Source organism: Trifolium pratense, linkage group LG4 (genome assembly GCF_020283565.1).
Source record: "Trifolium pratense cultivar HEN17-A07 linkage group LG4, ARS_RC_1.1, whole genome shotgun sequence".
Classification (NCBI taxonomy): domain Eukaryota; kingdom Viridiplantae; phylum Streptophyta; class Magnoliopsida; order Fabales; family Fabaceae; genus Trifolium; species Trifolium pratense.
Genome location: NC_060062.1, coordinates 21,120,720 through 21,137,646, shown reverse-complemented (window position 1 = coordinate 21,137,646; position 16,927 = coordinate 21,120,720). Strand labels below are relative to the sequence as shown.

Genomic DNA, 16,927 nt, shown 5'->3' with positions numbered 1-16,927 from the left:
AATAGGTCCTTTAAATACATATTCGTTAATCAGTTTGGTCCCTAAAAAAATGTCCGAATAGGACCAAACTGATTAACGGATATGTCTTTAAGGAACCTATTCGAATATTTTTTTCATTAAGTGACTTATTCAGACTTTTTTTTTTTAAAAGATGTTAGAAGCAGGGATGGATTCAAAGGGGGGCAGGCAGAGGCCAAGGCCCCCCCTCCCCCTCATATATGTATTGAAATAATAAAAATGTTTTTAAATTTGTCTATTATTAGTAATGTTTTGGACAAATTGACTAATACAAAACATATTTGAGGACCAAACTAACAAACAAAAGATAAATTTGAGGGTTTGAGAATCAAAATAACTAAAAAAAATATATGTTTAAGAGTCAAAATAATTGTTCTTATTTTCGGCCCCCCGTATAGTAAGTTTTTGGATCCGTCTCTGGTTAGAAGTCCCACATTGGCTAGAGATATGATAAAGATAGCATTTATAAGTATAGTGCAAACCTCAACTCTCAAACTAGCTTTTGTGGTTGAGTATAAACCTCAGAAATTCTAATAAGGGACCAATGTGGAACCAAAAATATATTTAAGGGTTCATTTTACTAATTAAGCCCAATTTTTTCAATGAAGTCTTATGGAGTTATTAATTGAACAATTTTTAAGCACCGATAATCGCTTTATCAAGAAAAGAATGCCAATTGCATTTGACTAATCACTACATGTAATTCCACCTTTTGTTTTATTAGTTTTTTGCTTTGAATTGAACTCAATTGTCTTCAACTCTTGTAATGCAGCTTAACTGTTTGTTAAAATGCTTCAAACTATAATCCTGAACGAATGTTGCTTTTTGTCTTATTTTGTGTGTGCCCATGATACATACATTTTGCATTGAACAATTTCTTTATATTTTCATACCCTCCATTGAGTTGCTACTTCAAACCGTTAAATATGCTTGGATCTCAACCCCAAAAGCTAGCTCAAAGGGTGAGGTTGCCCTCACATATTTATACACTTCACATCTCGGAAACCTAAGCAATGTGGGACTTCAAACAAATTCCAACAACACAGACTACACATTCAACACCCACCCTCACGCCTAAGCGTGGTCCTAGGTCAAATGCCCACATTGCAGTCCTTAACCCGGCTCTGATACCATGTTAAATATGCTTGGATCTCAACCCCAAAAGGTAGCTCAAAGGGTGAGGTTGTCCTCACATATTTATACACTTCACATCCCGGGAACCTAAGCAATGTGGGACTTCAAACAATCTCAAACAACACAATAACACATTCAACACAAACAACTGAAATTAGTTTCCTTTATTTATAACTAGTAGAGTTGGTAGAATTTATTATTTACTACAATATAAGTTCAAGGAGGCCAGTATCACACTTTCCGACACACTCGTTTATTGGTTAAAATTCATATGGTCCTACTAAATCATGCGAGTTTCATATAAATTTGGCGGGACTAGTGAACTTTAACCAATAAAACAGTTTGTTGACAAGTGTGTTAGAGAGTCTGTTGCTAGCATTATTCTTATTACTACAATTACTACTACTATTTTATTTGGTTTTCAATTGTGGGAATATTAAGCTATGCTTATCTTCATTTTTAGTTAGTGAGGGGACGGCATAAGGACATTGTTTCGTTGAATTGAGCCTTTGCAAGAATGCTCTTCAGGAGTTTACATTCTAGCAAACTTCAGTATCTGAGTTTGAGGTGTTTTTCATCTGCAACTTTTCCTCATGTGCTTAAACCTGGGGATGTCTTGAAAAAGAGTAGGGTTTTTACTGAGGAAGATGTACTTGAGTACTCCAAGGTGAGTCATGATTCTAATCCTTTGCATACCGATTCGGCTGCTGCTCGAAATGTTGGATTTGAAGGTCCACTGGTACATGGAATGCTTGTTGCTTCGCTTTTTCCTCATATCATCTCAGCACATTTTGTAAGTTCCATCCTAACCCTCTCATTAATTTTGATAAGCATGTTAGAATAAAGATTTCAGAAGACCGGGATGTGAATGAAACAGACCCGTTTCAGGACCCGAGCAAATACATAGTATTAGTCTCATACCTATATGATACACTATTTTGAAAGAACCATGATCTAATATAAATAGCTAAGAAGACTAGGAAAAAAATTTGGAAACTTTTTTTAAAGATCAAATTTTATATATATTGTAAAATATTTAGGAAAATGGTCACTTTATTTGTGCTTTATGCAGGAGAAATTTCTCCAACAAAGTACAGCTTTTGGAAACATAGAGTTGATTCCGAGGTTTAAAAATGAAAACCCTTTGCGTCGACTAGAGTATGAGATACCTATTGGTAGAAAACAATAACAAAAATGGTGAAGGAGGAACTGAAACGAATAAGAAGCGAAATTCTAATGTGCAATGTTAGTATTGTCTAAATAAGAGGTATAAGTGCTTCCTCTTATTAGAAAAGTTAAAATGTTGCATTATAAATAGAAGTTTTAAGATACATGTAATGTACATGATATTCGTAAGTCTGCTTTATATCCACAATTTAAAAATATCTGCTTGGGTTCACATTGCATATCAGTGTAAAACTAGTTTACACTTGTGGTGCATATCCCATGAGTAAAAGACTTAATATTCAATTGCTCGAATAATATTGTGAATTGAGGCAATAACACGAGATCCTTCAAGCTAGTTCCTTTATGATAACTTTCATAGAGTTTCTTCCTTTTCTTCCCTGGCCCCTTCACTTTTCTAATATTAGAATAATTGTGTAGCCTGCAGCTGTGTATGTATCTCAAACCTTGAATTTTAAGTTACCGGTCTATATTGGAGATCAGATTGTTGGTGAAGTACAAGCAAATAGTCTAAGAGAAGATAAAAATCGATATCTGTAAGTCTTGATATCATATTACTGGCTTGTGCATATTTTGAATTGGTAATGATTTTGTTTCTACTCATTTGTTTGTCATTGTTACTCAGTGCAAAGTTTAAGACAAGGTGCTTCAAGAATGGAGAAATTCTTGTTATTGAAGGCGAGGCATTGGCTTTGTTACCAACCCTTGACTATAGAGCAGCGGAAGTATAACGAGCAATAGAAGCCAATCACAATTCCAAACCGTTAATCATGAATGCCTTTTCATAGAAGCATTAGGCATACCAGTAGAAAGTTTTTTCTGATTCAGATGAAGTTGAAATGACTCATGCTTGATTGTTTAATGTCCGCAATTTTATCATGTTTCGCAATAATTCACTTTTTCTGTGCAACTCTGAATCAAGCAAAACCGGTAGTTTCTTGGTCACGACCAGTTAAGGCTAAAGTTCCATTAAAGAGCTTTTCCACGTGGTAGAACCTCCTCAGGGAATATAAGGTTTTCATGAGGCTGATCTTGAACCGCCATCCACGCACGAATACTGAGACTAGGATAAACGTGACTATGAAGCACCAACACCAAAATCTGACATGACATGGACACGCAATTTGGATCCTCAGCAGCCCCTTTCTCTGCTGCTCTCTCTGCTGCATTATTTCAGGCTTTCAGCCCATCAGATTAATCAAACGACAGTGATATAACACAACAAAATTGCCCCAATTTTTTTCTATGTGTCGTCTTCTTCTTCTATCTTCTTCCATTCTATCATCTTGATATTCACACGAATCTTCACCTTAATATTCAGCCCAATACTCTTTTTCCAAATCTTACAATATTTTCTTCACAACAATGCCTTTTATCCAATTTTATTCAACATCTTGATACTCTGGCTTTTGACTTTCATTGCCAATTAATTGGGAAACTTCAATAACATAAAGAACAGAATACTCAGTCAAGCAGGGGCAACAGAAGAATAGGCCTAATACGGTTTATGTAACTGCAGTAGGCACCGCAGCAGACAAGTTTGCTGCCGAGGATCCGGATCGACAGACACGTCGATACTATAAAATATAGGACACCGGCACCGCTATATATTTAAATGTCGGACACCAACACGTGACGGACACTGCGGCACGTCTAATGTAGAGGTGTCCGTGCTTTATAGATTAGTGAGAAAGGTTTACCTTTAATTTCACGGCAATATGTTTTCTAATTTTTGTGTTTGCAAATGATTGGCATGAAACCAAGAATATGTTCTCTAATCATTCTTTATTACATTGCTTTTAAGATGTAGTCTTATAATGTAATGAGATATTGAAATATGACTTAACGTTTGTGTAAAATCTCTATATATTGGTTAGTACAAAGCTATTAAAATCAACAAAAACTAATAAAAAAAATATTTCATAGATAATAAACTAACAGTTCACCCCTTATAATGGATGACATTCAAATCAAAGCTACAAAGAAAATTAAAGTGAAAACTCCATAGTTCAGTCTACCACACAGAAAGAAAAAAAACCAATAAAATATCAGCTCATACTATAGCTAAATTTAATTAATGCCAAATTCTAATAACTGAAATTTATCCCAAGAATTTGGTGAACATCAAGATTAAGATGAGCCCCACAATTGCATGGTAGATATTAGAAGCATCTAAAGCAGAAGGAGCACCACTTTTGTGAGATGTAGGTGCAGGAGCTGGTGCAACATTATCATTAACATTAATGGCAACCTTCAACCCTTGCTTACAGTAATCTCCTCCACTTATAAAGTAATAAGTCTTCTTCTCTGTCAGGGGAAGAACGTCTCGTCCAGCGCCTCCGGTTACGTTCTTAATGAATCCTGCATCTATGCAGTTCTCATAACTTGTTTTGTTCACCTCTAGGACACTGAAATAGCGTTTGTCATATCCAAAATCTTGCAAAACATAAGAAAATAAGTCAATCATTGGTGAAAATAAAAGATGGTAAATTAATTTACTATAATCAAGAGATAAATTCTCATTTAATTAGTTAAACTGCTGATTTAAAATATAATTAAATCGTTAGTATGCAGCAAAATTATAGAAAAAATAAGTAATGAACAATGCTTGATCATATGTATGTAGATTCGGATGTAATTTTCAGTTTTCGAGATAATTTTAAAATTTTGTTAGTCTCGAATACTAAACTATATCGTCTGACCCTACAACATAAGTGTTATATTGGTGATTAAATCTTCTCCAAGAATATATGTTATTTTCATTGCACGGCGGCCTGAATATTGAGATTTAGGGTTTAAGATGTATTAGAGCACATAAAATACAAAATTTCGGAAACAATTGAAAAAAATGGACAAAGGTTGTTCAAAATCAAAGTGTTTAGAAAGCATGCATTAATTTGTATTCTCATCTTAATTGTCTTTTTTTGGAATTCAAATAAAAGGACAAATCCTAAAACAAGAACAAAAGATCAAACAAAAACAAAAACTTTTTAAAGTTAAAGCTACAAGATTATCATATAATTAAAAAAGATGTTTCAAACACGGTAATCATGTCATAAACATAAAAAACCAAATTTTACTAAACTATCCGCAATTAGGTTAACCTCCTCGCAATGAACATGAATAACATAATAAGTAGAAAACAAACAAAAAAAAGAGAGAAAAAAAAACTTACATAGCCAATCATTCACACGAAAGTGCTGATTCAATGACCAACTGTTCAAGTCATTAGAAGGTATAGGGTCCCATCCAAACATACTCCCTCCAACAAAGTGTTCCTCAGATTTTGCCATGTTCAACATCATAGCACTCATCATCAACATCAACAACATATTTTTTGTAGAACTCAAAATCTCCATATTTTTCTTTTTTAGACACAGCCTCTTTTTTTTATTTTTTTTTTGACAAGACACAGCCACTATTTTGTATACAACTAAAAGGGTTATGTATATTGTTATATTGTACAATGTAGTACTATATAAAGAGATCTGAATCCGATTAATGGTGTCACGTTTTAGGAATTAATAAAAAAAAAATCAAATCGTTCCAAAATTATAATTTATTTTGGGATTATGTGTTGTTTGGAAATTATTAATTAAGAATGCATTTGATAAGTTAAAGAGTAAGTACTCTATTAGGCTTATATAAAAAATAAAAATAAAAATAAAAACGAGTAAGTATTGGATACCAGTATAATACAGTACTTGTAAGTTGTAACCCAAAAAAAAAAAGTATAATACAGTACGATACAACACACGATAGAACAACACATAATAACCTTTTATAATATTGAACAATTTTTTATCTTATATGATGTTTGGTGAATAAAATGATATTTTAGTATTTTAGACAATTTGTACTTGAGACAAAATGTTGTGTTTTGTTTTAATGATAGACAAAAAATATAAATTTTTGTCCAGACTTTTGTCTTCCAATTTGTCCAATCCCTAAAACAGTTTTACAATCAAACACAATACAATTGGAGTTTTCATGTCCGGTCTTTTATTTATTTTTTTAGCAGATGAAATACATGCTAAATACTAATATAGAAGTTTTTATTTTTGCGTAAGCATATCATTAATATTTTATTTTTGGTACAATATCATTAATATTTACTAATTCTGATTTTATTTTTTTTTCTTACAATATTTTTAGTAATGATCGATAAGTTTTTTTTTTAGCGATTTTTATTATACAAAGGTTTTACTTGATACAGCTGTCAAATCTTTTACTACTAATTTTATTTGAATATTAATACCTTTTATTACAATTAACTATTTTAATATCTCCTAATTAACCCCAAAAAAACTATTTTAATACCTAATTCAGTAAAAGAGAACAGTGAGTCTTATCACTTACCGTCAATCTTTGGATAATCCAGCAATCATAAATTATCATCATTTAATACCTTAATCTCTTCATTTTTCCGCCTAAATTGGTATCACATTAACATTCCAAATAATATCATATTCATATCTAAAAATAAATCTCTGACAGCTTAGACGCGAAACCTAATAAAATGAATTTTGTATCTAACAAAGCTTAACTCAGTCCTTATTTTTCAATCCTAAGAAAATAAAATCAACCTAGTTTTTTTAATTTGAAAAGAGATTCAAGAAAACAAAAATCTTTCTTTATTAAAAAAAAAAAAACTAATATTAAACAAATTCATGCAAGTTACTCCCTCTGGTCCTATATATAAGGAACACTTTGAAATATATTTTTTGTCCTTTTTATAAGAAGCACTCTTTAAATGTATTCTTTATTAAATAGATAATCTCTTATACGCTTATTAAATTGTATAAAATGCAACATATTTCAATGTTATATATTAATTACACAAACACAAACACATTCCCAAATCTCAAGGTTAGTTTTGGAATAACACAACATTTTTAAAAAAATTAATAAAAAAAAAAAGCCTCCTTAGTATGTGCGTTTTTCTCAATGTGTTGCTTATCGGAGGGAGTATTTGAAAAAACAGCATTAATGACTGATCGCATTTGTTAATCAATATTAGTCCTACCATCCTTTATGTCAAACAGATGATATTTCAACTTAAAATTTATGAAAGGACATTATTCAAGTTATTTGATCATTCTACGAGATAATATAAGCATACATTATTTTTAAAATATGTGAAAGGACTATTAGCAGCATCATTCATTGAAAAAACATTGTTGAAAGCTAGGTATTAGCTCTCTATTGCCCGATATATTGAATATCGTGTGTAACTTGCGTGTTACAATTACTGCGGCGAATCCATATCCCAATTTTCTCATAACCGGCGAGTTGATAAGGATGATGTTCAATCACATCCAATCAAGACACTAAATGCCAATGGTTGTTAAGCCATAGCATTTTGGCGCGACAAAAATAATTACACATGAAATGATTGAGCACTTTAGGTTACAATAAGAAGATGATAACTCTTATTGGTCACAAATTTGGCAAAGGTATATAGTACAAAGTACAACAACCTTTTTCTCTCATTTTCACCACCATCAAAATTCAAAGACAAAGATCCTCTTCCTTCATCTTATGTTTGTAATGTTGACAACAACTTTCTAAGTCTATGATCTTATCTATATGTACACAACATTTGGAGACAAGAAAATGTGTCTCCCCAAGTCTATAAGATCCATCAAAGATAATGATGAAGTGTATACCATATAGAATAATCCATCGAAGAAACTTTGAAAAGACTTGGCAATCACCAATCAATCTCAACCTATATAGAACAAACAAAAGGATCTTTCCTTTTTTTTTTCCCATTCATTCAAAACCAAAAAAGCATGCCGCTACGCAAACTCATATTGTCAATGTTGTTAGAGTGAATTTCCTTTCAAAATTGTGGATGCCATCAAAACTTTTGTGTGCCATGTGTATTTACTACTATTTTAGGCATATTGTCACTCAACCTTAATTGTGTCAGCTTTCGCTGCTGCTTTTGCCGCATTCTTTTCTTTTGCACGGAAATCCTCCAAACTTCGATATTCTTCATTGAGCAACCTCTCCAGTTCAGGATGTTTATGCAATAGTTCTTTTTGGTTACGCATCTTGCGATAGTGGTGAAACGCCCTGTCAATGCCGTGAATAAAATTAGTCCCAAGAGTGATGATAGTGTGAAGTGAAGGGCTAAAAAGTGAGTAAATCGATTTTACCAATATTTTTCCAGGCCATATAGATTGCCTTTTTGGTAGAAATCCAGTGTAAACTGTTCGAAATCCTTGTACAACTCATCATTAAATTCCTTCTCCAAACCATAGCTGAACAAGGAATTAATCAAAAAACAGATTAATGAAAAAGGGCAAACAGATAATCAAAAAGCAAGTTAATGAACTTCTAATATTATAAACAATAGATGAATATATGAAAATCAATCCTTGATATTAGTGTGGACCAGAAGATGAAATCTAAATGAAGATTCTATAGCTTCTCAAGCACGAGAAGAGCAAAATTTGAAACTGTTACCTGTAGAACCTGAAAAGGCACTCTATGCCATAATAATAATTAGCAGCTGCATCTTCCTTTGCTAACTTCTTAAATTCTTCATACATAGAAGGAACAAACATGTCTCGAAGAAAGTAGCACCAGAACCTGTATAAAGTATTCATTTCCTGCATACAAACACAAAAGGAGGTACGGAACCTGCCAGAATAAGCAAGTGTATGATCGAAAGAAAATAAAATTTGAGAAGATATAATGCTAAATTTGCAAATAATATGAAAAATGTACAGGCTCAATGCAAAAATCGTTCCAAGAACTCGAGTTCGAATCCTGACTTGAACGATCTTTGGCCAGACTTCACTTACCGCCCGACCGAACTCCGGATTACCAGGGCTCCATTCCCCTGAATACCGGAGGGTTAAGACAAAAACATTGCAAAAATGAACAATAAAAGTAACTAAAACAGAAAGGAGCGTTAGTATTGAGAGAATGAGTTCAATATGTGTACTACCAAAGTAGTCACAACTTTAATTTTACTTTTCGACCTTTAAAAATAATATCCTTCATAGAAAGTTATGAAATAAAGTTCACCTCACTGCAGCCAATTCCAAGTTTCTTTCTATCATTCAAGCATTTTTTATGATATTTTAGGTACCTGAGAAGAAAATAATATGAGAAAATATGAAATGTAAGATATCCTATAACCTGTTAGTGCTCATGCACAAATGCAGTAAGTTTGCGTTATAACTTACTTCTGTTGTTTGAAACCATTTTCTTCTAAGAGCTGGTGACTTGGATGCTGAAAAGGAGGAAAAGGCTTTGGCATTGAACCTACAGGTGGACTGGTTCCAGGAAGACCTCCATGAGGTGAACTACTTAATTTGGAAAGCATGTGACTGCAAAATTAAGAAAATTAATGGAAATAGCATTCCAGCAATCAAACAAAACAATTGACTCGTCATTTCATTTAGCACAGCCAAAGTATATGGCACACTCTATGAACAAAAAATTACTTCATGTTCTTTTTTTGATAGAATAGTTTAAATTTCATACATTGTCAGTGTAAACAAATTTAAGCCATCAACAAATCACAACCACTGGTATGCATGACTTTAGAAATAGGTATGATTAAATTCAAATATTTTTAATGATCTAAATGGTTATGGTTGATTTTTTTACACAAACATATAAATTTGAGTTAAAGGGTCATGCGACAGTGTAAAATTGTTTTACACTGACAACCAATAAGAACTCATAATTTCGCCACTTCCTACAAAGAATTTCAAATTACGCTTAAAGATGTGGCATAACTTGGAAGAATAGTGGACTCTCGTTGGATGTCAACGTAACATCGAAAGTGCATGTCTTTTAAACTCTAACTTTTTTTTTCGAAATCCATAATTTATCAACACTCCTGTAAAGAAAAAATCATTCTGAACTGACCTGTGATTTTCAGGAGGCGTCGAAGAAAAGAAAAAACCAACTGAACTACTAGGTGGGCTTTCAGATATAACTCCATGAGAGTTACGACCAGTTCCGTGATTTCTAAAATTGCTCGAGAAAAAACGCTGCTGAAGGGAAGAGTGTTGCTTGTGATGGGCTTTTTGTTTCCTTCGAGAAATATTGTTTCCAGATTCTTCAGGACTTCCAACAACAGCATTTTCGCCTGCCTTTATATTTGATGCTCCTGAAGTATGGCTTGCAGATTTCAAGTTTCGTTCTCTGTTATCAGAGTTATTCTTTCTACGATTCGACCGTCTATTATGTTTTAGTTCCTGTTGAAAGTTGGATGGAGCAACTAAAAATTAATAAGATGAAAAATGATGCACAATATCAATTATAGACTGAAAAATAACAATGATGTCTCAACCTGCTCATAAAAGTAAAGTCCGTCGTTTATTGCAGAAGCAAGCTCATTGGAAATAGGTTTTGATTCTTTACTACCACCAGTTTCCTTTTTAGGATCACCATTCTGTGCATAGAAATAAAAAAAAAATATATATTAAATCTAATTATTAGTTATTGTGAGGAAAAATTAAGCATATGAACTTAAGTTATCAACAGCCATACCTGAGTAACGATTACAAGTCTCTGAACATCCTGTTCAATGACAGCCATCTCATCATCTTCGTCATCAATCCTTTAAGGTAACAAAATCCATCAGATGAATGTTCAATCAAATGCGAACAAATGCTTAAAGACAATGACATTAAAAACACCTAATATTATTCTATAGTGGATGCCGAAAAGTAAAGAAAAGTATTTTTAACATTTCAAACATAAGATGTTAACATGACTGTATCAAAGAGGGGGAAATTAGGAGAGTATTGCAAAGTATGTGTTAGAGAGTGTGTTGGTACTTGCTAGCACTCTTCTTTCAATTAAAGTTTCATCTCCCGGCCCCCTTTAGGGTAACAACTATTTAAAATACCATGTCATCGACAACCCTGTTATTCATATAGTACTTGACACTAAAGAGCACATCATAGTGTAAGCAACCACAAAAAAAACTTATCTAAAACAGACATCCATTTGAATAGATTTATACAGAAATATGTTGTCTTATATTAGGCATATTACAGATGAACCTTAAAAGTCGGAACTAAGAACTATAAAGTACCTTCTAGTAGAAGAAAGCTCAATCTTCTTTGGCATCTTCTGCCCAAGCTCTATCTCTTCATCAAGCAAAAATGTACCAAAATCATCAGCCGAATCATCCATGTTTCCAGTCTCATTGAAATCGGCTACTTTGCGCTCAGGTTCTTGTGGACGGCAGAAGAAATTAATACGGGCTGTGTTAATATTTTTGCTCGTTACTGCATGTGATATATCGTCAGATTGATGAATGTCGGTATCTTGTTTTTGGTTCAAATCAGAAACTTGAAATGTATCTTTGTTTGACTGAATCTGTTCAGTCAAAGTTGAACTATGAGCAGCATCTGTTGTAAGAGTTGCTTCAGAAGACTCTTTTATGTTATCTCCAACAGCATCACTATTCTGACATGAATTGTCGGTAGCCTCTACAAGTTGGTCCTGTTGAACCTGAGCCCCTGATGATCCTGAATTTCCTGAATTTCCTGAGGATGCTTCAATCCATTTTGACCAATTGTCACGTTTCCTTATCTTCTCACCCTAAAAATATAAAAATTGCAAGGGAAAAGTTAGAAAATGAAGCAAAACTTTAAAACAAAACTAATGTGTTGCTAATATGTCTCCAGATTTTGTTGCCCTTTATGCTGTGGCAACTTAAAGTTGGCTCCAAAAGTACGAAGGTGTTATTGTGTATAAACGTATAGTATACATATAAGTAGTTCTAAGATTTCAAGGCTAAACAGATTTCCAGCTTCAACTCCACAATTCATCTATGATTCAACTGTCATAGTTATTAATATTGGATAGTGGTGCATAGCTGCTGATAAAAATTGGATGCAGAATCGGCTTCTCCAATCAGCCGCATTGTTCTCATTCAACCATCTTCTCCTTTCAGAAAAACGGCATTCGCACCCCTTAACCCCTACTGTTGTAACCACTACTTCTGCAACCCCTAAAATCTGGAACACAATTCCCCCTTCTTCTGCACTTCACCCTACATGCACACAACCGCCTCCACTCTTTCAATCGCTTTCGTGTTGTCTTCAAATATAGGATCCAAGCTACATAACCTACCTCTGCAAAAGATGTCACAACGACTCTTTGTTGCCGACCGAAAGCATTTTTGTTGCTATAGTGGCCGTAACACTAGACGGCAACAAAAAAAACCTGGATTGCAGCCACTTGTGATGCAAGCATCTAGAGTGAATGAGAAGCTTAAGAAATAAACTGTACTCCAGATTAAATGAGAAGCTTAGAAACCAAACTCAGAAAAGTAAAATAACACGCAAGAATATTACCTGCACTTCCACTTTATCGGAACTCTGAAGCACATCAATGATGAATGGTATGTCTGTGCTCATCCTCTTGACCTACAACAAGACAATTCGCATCATAATACAAGGAAGGAAATGGTAAACTGGAATAACATGGATTACATAACTCTCAAGCACATAGCATACAGCTGTAAATTATTAAGAAATTGGGAGGCAAAATATGTTTTAGACATACCCTTTTAAAACCAGCAACAGTGGCGATGGGAACCCATCCTTGGTCATCCATCAAGGCAATAAGATAAGGGTCACTGTGCAGATTTTCATCACTGCCAAAAGAAGGCTCAGAAGTCAGCAGTTTGACATCAATCGATACATCATACTCATAATATAGATGAGCAGATGTGAGACGAAGATAGACAAGAAACATTTTATCACGTTAGGTATTTAGGTCAGATATTAACTCGTAGCTAAAACATCAACATCAACAAAGATAAAGAAGCCAAAGTCAACAATTTAACTGATTACCTAAAATAATACTCAATCTGTTTGAGAATGCTAGTTCCCAAAGATGAAGTTTCCGGAGTCGGTGATTGAGGTGCTGAATTAACAGGAGGATAGGGAGCAAAGTGCCGCGGAGGGGGGCCTCTGATGGAACCAGGGGGTGGCATCGGGACACACCATATAGGTGCATGTCCTATCAAAGATGAAAATTGGATTAAATAACTAACCAATGAAGAATTGAAAAACAGCTAAGAACTGAACTGAGGATGCATGTATTGTAGTTGCAAGAACATGTCATTAAATAGAAGATTGTGAATTGGAAATTTTACCTGGGAAGCTAGGACCAACCATGTACCCTGGAGGTGGACCATAAAATGGAGGTCTTATAAAGGGCCTTGGACCCATACCGTGTTGCATGGGAATGTTTCCTCTGGGAGGAAAAGGTCTTTGATGATGCCAACCATGATTCACATGGTCACCTTGTTCTTGAATATTTGGTCTTCCATTCGGATAATTAACATACGGATTTGGATCCCCTTGCACTGGAGGCTGGACATTTTTGCCATCAACAACATGAGCAGGTGGAGTAAAACCCTGTCCTGCTCCAGGGGATACAGGCTTCACTAGAGGATTATCACCACTCGGATAAGGTCCCGGACCAGGCGGATAAGCATATGCAGGAACAACAATGTGAGGCGGAGGTACCATAGGATGAAAAAATGGATGAATAGGCGGCTGATGATGATGAGGCATCGCAACAGGAACAGGAGCTGCGCCATTTGTGTTATTGTTACGCTTAGGGCCTGGCTTTTGATAACGCGGTGATGGCAGCTTATGCACCGGATTGAAGTTTCCAGAACCATTTGACTTCTGTTGAATCACAGATCCATACACAGAAAATCAGGCAAACAATAAATAAATAAATAAAAAACATTAAAAATATCAAATCCACGGCTAAGAACATTGTAGAATACATCTTATATATAAAAATCTGTCAAACAAACTTCATGACTCCAATGTTTTTACTCCTTATTTACATAGCATCATACGTTAATGTTAATCAATAATTACAATTCTTATGCTAGCAATATTTGAGCTAAAATCATGTAATGTAAAACACAATAATAACACAAACATGTTAATCTTAATCAATAATTTGAGCTAATATTTGAGCTAAAATCATGTAAAACATAATAATACAAACATGTTAATCTTAATCAATAATTACATACCATCACATGTTAATGTTAATCAATAATTACAATTCTTATGCTTTACAATATTTGAGCTAAAATCATGAAAAACATAATAATACAAACATGTTAATCTTAAACAAACAAACTCAATCAAAATTATATTATACATATTAACAAGATATGTTTATTCAATTACATTTGATTCATCAAACCATAATGCTATTAATTACAAAGAAAAACAAACAAACCTGAACAGAATGAGGCCTTGGAGCAACCTCACCAACATTTGGCACAGAAACTGCTGCATCCTCAACCTTAGAAGAAACAGTTTCAACATGATTCTTTGGTTTTGGAGTTTGAGCATCAGAAAGAGCTGGCCAAGACTTAGTACCAACCATCAAAACAGGAACATCAACACTTTTCCCATCAAGACTAGGTCTCTTCCATGGAGACTTAGGAGCATTAATCTCCTTTTGATCTTCACCAATCTCATTATCAGCAATCACCATAATTGATTTTCTCTCACCAATCCAATAAAAATCCCTAATTTTTTTCACCTAAACCCTATAAAATCTAAACCCCAGTTGACAAATTATTCAAAGATTCTAAACAAAAAAATCAAATGGGTATTCAGAAATTGACTTAAAAAGTGAAAAAATAGGAAAAAGATTGAAACTTTACTTGTTAAATGGAATCAATGATGCTGAAAACAGGAATCAATTGATGAATCAGTGAAAAAATTGAAGTGGGTATGTGTGAAAAAGGGTTCTTTATTGATGAAAGAGAGAGGGGTGAGGAGTGTGGCAGTAGAAACAATATTAGGGTTTGTGAGGAGAGAGTGATGTGAAGTGATGTATTGTTGGGTTTGAGACTGTTGCAAATGTTAACAGACGCCAACAAAAACAACAAAAGTGTGTGTGCTCCGGTAACTCTCACCAAAATTTGAAGGACAAATAAGTAAAATATTTGCACTTTTCTCGATTCTACTTATTTCACCTACAAAGTACTTATTGTATTTTACCCTTAAAATATTAAAATAACCGTTAAATTATAACGTTAAATTCGACATCAAAAGATAATTAAAAAGGAACAGGTGTAGTGTATCGTTAAATAGATAATTTTGTTTTTGTTTATATTTTTATTATGCGTATTCATTTTATTTTTTTTATATTCTCTTTATAATATTTTTATTGATTTTTTTTTTAAATTATTGACTAAATTTTCTACAATCTTTTTATTGTTTTTGTTTTGTTCCTATTTTTATGCATAAATTCATATATAATTTTTTTATAAGATCATATATAATATTTTTAAATTTTCTATAATATTTTTATTGTTTTTGTTTTGTTCATATTTTTAAGCATAGTTGATATATAATCTTTTATTCTTTCTGCTAATTTTTCTTAGATAAGGATAAATTAATAAACCTGATAAAAGATAAATTAATAAATTTGGTAGCAATCAGTTTTATTATATTAATTAAAAGGATTTTTTTTAATAGAATTTTAGTGTTGTTTGTTACTTTCTCTATAGATAAAAAAAAATATATATTCTATACTATATATATAAAGAGGACATAAAAAAAATTGAGCAACAAAAATCTTTTATTAATAAATTCATCATAACATAAGGCATGTATGTTTTTTTAGCAGCAAAAAAAATTTATTAACAAACAACAAACTCACCATAACCTAAAACATTTCTTCTTTTTTTACATAAGTTTGCATAATAAACACAAACTGCGGCGGAACGCTAGTTAAATAATAAAAAAAAATTAAGGGGTTTTGTTAAAAGAATAAAAAAGGTTAAGGAAAAAATTATTATTCAATATTTTTTAAAAAAAAAAACATTAGGTAAATATAATGATAAGAGAGATTGAGTTTTTTGCGTGTGTTTGATCTTCTAAAAAATAAGGGACTGGACATGACAATTTCTACTATATTGTGTTTGGTTTTAAAACTATTTCTGGTACTAGACAAACTGCGGCCAAGAGACAGGACAAAAACTGAAATTTTTGTCCCCACAAAATCACGGGACAACTTTTTATCCTCTGCACATGTTGTCTAAAATATTAAAATAACATTTTGTGCTCCAAACATCATCCAACACAAAATTTATTCAATACTTTAAATGTTTGTCATGTACTATTCTCTCTTACATGTACTGTTCTGTACAGTATTTATATTTTGTAAATCATACGTACCTTAAAAAAAACTAACAATGTTTAGTTTATGTTGAAACGTCATGCGGTGAGTCCAACAAAGTCATATCTTGCATCATAAAGGAATTTTTTTTGTTACATAAAGAGAAGATCATAAAAGGATGATATCGTCAGAAAGGTGAATCTCATGTTCTAAAGAGTTTGACAAATTTTGGTATAAAAAACAGTCAAAATTGTTAATATATCCATGACTTGATTTCTTTCTATAAGTAGATCTGACTCTTTTAAATTGACCGATAACATCAGCACTTAAATAACAAATCAAAATTAGATAATGACTATTCCATTCGCGTTAGGGTTTACGTCGGTATGAACAGTTTTCGCCACGAACGAACCAAATTATTTGGCTATAGAAA

The 16,927-nt window shown here is 33.0% G+C and overlaps 3 protein-coding genes across 3 annotated transcripts; 1 reads left to right on the top strand and 2 right to left on the bottom strand.

Annotated features, from left to right (window-relative positions):
• Nucleotides 1-1,330: 1,330 nt before the first annotated feature.
• On the top strand, nucleotides 1,331-4,158 carry LOC123923321 ((R)-specific enoyl-CoA hydratase-like). The gene is made up of 3 exons (XM_045976009.1): nucleotides 1,331-1,945; nucleotides 2,758-2,873; nucleotides 2,963-4,158. The coding sequence occupies exons 1-3, from the start codon at nucleotides 1,670-1,672 to the stop codon at nucleotides 3,066-3,068; spliced, it is 498 nt and encodes a 165-aa protein (XP_045831965.1). The 5' UTR covers nucleotides 1,331-1,669; the 3' UTR covers nucleotides 3,069-4,158.
• A 280-nt stretch (nucleotides 4,159-4,438) lies between these two features.
• Nucleotides 4,439-5,630, bottom strand: LOC123922275 (lamin-like protein). The gene is made up of 2 exons (XM_045975007.1): nucleotides 5,513-5,630; nucleotides 4,439-4,773 (listed from the first exon to the last, which is right to left on the bottom strand). The coding sequence occupies exons 1-2, from the start codon at nucleotides 5,628-5,630 to the stop codon at nucleotides 4,439-4,441; spliced, it is 453 nt and encodes a 150-aa protein (XP_045830963.1).
• Nucleotides 5,631-7,746: 2,116 nt separating this feature from the next.
• On the bottom strand, nucleotides 7,747-15,284 carry LOC123924630 (la-related protein 1A). Its single transcript, XM_045977577.1, has 15 exons — nucleotides 15,032-15,284; nucleotides 14,599-14,923; nucleotides 13,484-14,024; nucleotides 13,179-13,347; nucleotides 12,889-12,979; nucleotides 12,678-12,749; nucleotides 11,408-11,919; nucleotides 10,858-10,927; nucleotides 10,658-10,759; nucleotides 10,231-10,562; nucleotides 9,540-9,683; nucleotides 9,379-9,442; nucleotides 8,812-8,957; nucleotides 8,502-8,606; nucleotides 7,747-8,418 (listed from the first exon to the last, which is right to left on the bottom strand). Exons 2-15 carry the CDS (start codon nucleotides 14,857-14,859, stop codon nucleotides 8,250-8,252), a joined length of 2,778 nt encoding a protein of 925 aa, XP_045833533.1. The 5' UTR covers nucleotides 14,860-14,923; nucleotides 15,032-15,284; the 3' UTR covers nucleotides 7,747-8,249.
• Between the last annotated feature and the right edge of the window lie 1,643 nt (nucleotides 15,285-16,927).

What these genes read in the sequence shown, in the direction of transcription:
- LOC123923321 (XM_045976009.1), top strand. Translation starts at nt 1,670, where the DNA reads ATGCTCTTCAGGAGTTTACATTCTAGCAAACTTCAGTATCTGAGTTTG. An exon ending in ATATCATCTCAGCACATTTT is followed by an intron (nt 1,946 to 2,757) that starts GTAAGTTCCATC and finishes ATAATTGTGTAG; the next exon opens with CCTGCAGCTGTGTATGTATC. An exon ending in GAAGATAAAAATCGATATCT is followed by an intron (nt 2,874 to 2,962) that starts GTAAGTCTTGAT and finishes ATTGTTACTCAG; the next exon opens with TGCAAAGTTTAAGACAAGGT.
- LOC123922275 (XM_045975007.1), bottom strand. Translation starts at nt 5,630, where the DNA reads ATGGCAAAATCTGAGGAACACTTTGTTGGAGGGAGTATGTTTGGATGG. An exon ending in TCGTGTGAATGATTGGCTAT is followed by an intron (nt 4,774 to 5,512) that starts GTAAGTTTTTTT and finishes ATGTTTTGCAAG; the next exon opens with ATTTTGGATATGACAAACGC.
- LOC123924630 (XM_045977577.1), bottom strand. Translation starts at nt 14,859, where the DNA reads ATGGTGATTGCTGATAATGAGATTGGTGAAGATCAAAAGGAGATTAAT. An exon ending in CAAGGCCTCATTCTGTTCAG is followed by an intron (nt 14,025 to 14,598) that starts GTTTGTTTGTTT and finishes GTGATTCAACAG; the next exon opens with AAGTCAAATGGTTCTGGAAA. An exon ending in CCGATAAAGTGGAAGTGCAG is followed by an intron (nt 11,920 to 12,677) that starts GTAATATTCTTG and finishes TTATATTTTTAG; the next exon opens with GGTGAGAAGATAAGGAAACG.